The sequence below is a fragment of the Canis lupus genome, chromosome 3 (genome assembly GCF_003254725.2).
Source record: "Canis lupus dingo isolate Sandy chromosome 3, ASM325472v2, whole genome shotgun sequence".
Taxonomy (NCBI): Eukaryota; Metazoa; Chordata; class Mammalia; order Carnivora; family Canidae; genus Canis; species Canis lupus.
In genome coordinates this window covers 89,125,965-89,127,885 of record NC_064245.1, presented here as the reverse complement: position 1 = coordinate 89,127,885, position 1,921 = coordinate 89,125,965, and the positions used below count along the sequence as shown (strand labels likewise).

Genomic DNA, 1,921 nt, shown 5'->3' with positions numbered 1-1,921 from the left:
CATCCGGGGACCGAGCCTGAGCTTCACAAAGGAGGGAATGGGGGGTGGTTGACGCTGAGAGACGGAGCCTGAGAACCCAGGTAGGGAGGCCGTGGGTTTACCTGGCGGTTCCTGGGAGCCTGCCCCACCCTGAACGTCTTGGCCATTCTTCTCTGGGCATGGGTGTGCTCAGAAGAATCCTCCAGGCCTCTCTCAGCCCTGCAGGGCAGGGGCCGTCTGCTTGCCCATCTCCCACTGTCCCAGAACGTTTGTGAGCAGACGAATGAATGGATGAAATGATGCCTTTAACATAATGCTCTTGTCATTTTTTTTCTGGATTCCTCCCTCTAACGCCGACCTCGAGTTTTTAACTGTTAGGTTTAGAATAAAACACAAATGCTGTCATGGAAATGAAGCAAAAGAACTGAAATATTTGCTTGCCTCTGGATGAGATTGGGCCATTCGCTGGTGTGTGTGTGTGTGTGTGTGTGTGTGTGTCTGATTCAATCTCATTCAGTAAATATTAGCTGGGCACCCACTAAGTGCAAATCTCTGTGTCAGATGCTACATGGGACCCAAAAGAATTAAACCCAATCCCTAAAGGACTCAGAGTATTGATTTCCATGTGTGCCATCTGGTACATATCACTATTTTTAAATGGTCTTTTCCTTGATTTATCGAGGTCTCTTGAATCCTATTATTTTCTGTTTTTAAAGATATAAGCAATGCACGTCTGCCCCCCACCTGACTTCAGTCTCCGGCTTCATCGTTTTTTTATGAACAGAATAAAACAGATTTCCTCCCAGAAGTAAGCTTTCCGGTTGTAATTGTCTAAAGAGAGGAATTAACTCTTTCAGGCTCCCGGGGCACCAGGGCTGAATGGTCTGTAGAACTCTTTCCTAATTACCACCTGGGGAGAGACCTGGCATCTGGAGAATAGCATCCAACCGGTACACATTTGTGTCCTTCATGGTCATCCCTAAGAAGGATGTGGGTTCAAGGGGAAGAAGCCTCGGAGATGCTTGGTCATAAATAAGAATAGGACGGTGTTGTGGGCTGGGGGAGTACAGTTTCCCAACATTGAAAGTTTGGCTCCTTAGATACCCTGAGTATTGACCGCATCGCTGAAAAGCGTAGGGAGAAAGCCAAGGGGGTGGGGGCGTCCCTAGCTCAGCTCCAAAAATGCCAACAAATACATCAGATGCTGTTAATTTTCCCCCGTACCTTGCCTCTTCTCTTCGGAGGAGCGCTCTATTGAACATTAGTACCTTTTTCCCCTGTTGCTTAAGCACGATTTTAAGGCCCACACATATCTTGCTCAACATTTGTGGCTTTTAATATTCCTTTCTTTGTCTAGGCTTTTAGGGAGGAAGGCCTACAGTGTTCTTTGGATTGCTTCCTTACAGATAGTCCCAAATCTTCTCTACTTATATCATCACAGATCCCGACGCATTTTAAATTCAGAATTTTGCCTCTGAAGGGCCTCCGAAGGAGAGCATACTATCAGCCATGCCTTGCGTGATTCCTAACCATAGCTTTTTTTTTTTGCATTTTTATAAAACTTGATAAAAAATAGTATTTCAAACTGTACAGTCACCAGAAGTACACAGTTATCAAAAATGCACACACTTCACTTGGCATCTCCAGCACCTTCAGCTTTCTGTGCCTGGTCTGTTTTGGCATCTCCATTTTCTGCAGGGTTATTTTCATCCTTGCCAGCATCAGCTTTCCCCTTTTTCCCTTTGGGTACCTTCTCTCCCTTCTCTGCAGGGGCCTTTTTAGGCTTGGGCTCTGGCTTTGGAGGAGCAGGTTTAGCAGATAACCTTGCAGATCTTCTCTGTGGCTCATCCTTCACCTTGGCTTTATCTCCTTTAGCATCCCCTTCAGCCTTTCTCTTGGGCATGGTGGCGAAGGCGGCGGGACATAAGATTTGGGATGCCCT

The 1,921-nt window shown here is 46.4% G+C and overlaps 1 protein-coding gene across 1 annotated transcript; it reads right to left on the bottom strand.

The window, feature by feature from the left end:
- Positions 1–1,521: 1,521 nt before the first annotated feature.
- LOC112653479 (non-histone chromosomal protein HMG-17-like) lies at positions 1,522–1,921 on the bottom strand. The gene has a single exon (XM_035714617.2). The coding sequence runs from the start codon at positions 1,880–1,882 to the stop codon at positions 1,610–1,612; it is 273 nt and encodes a 90-aa protein (XP_035570510.1). The 5' UTR covers positions 1,883–1,921; the 3' UTR covers positions 1,522–1,609.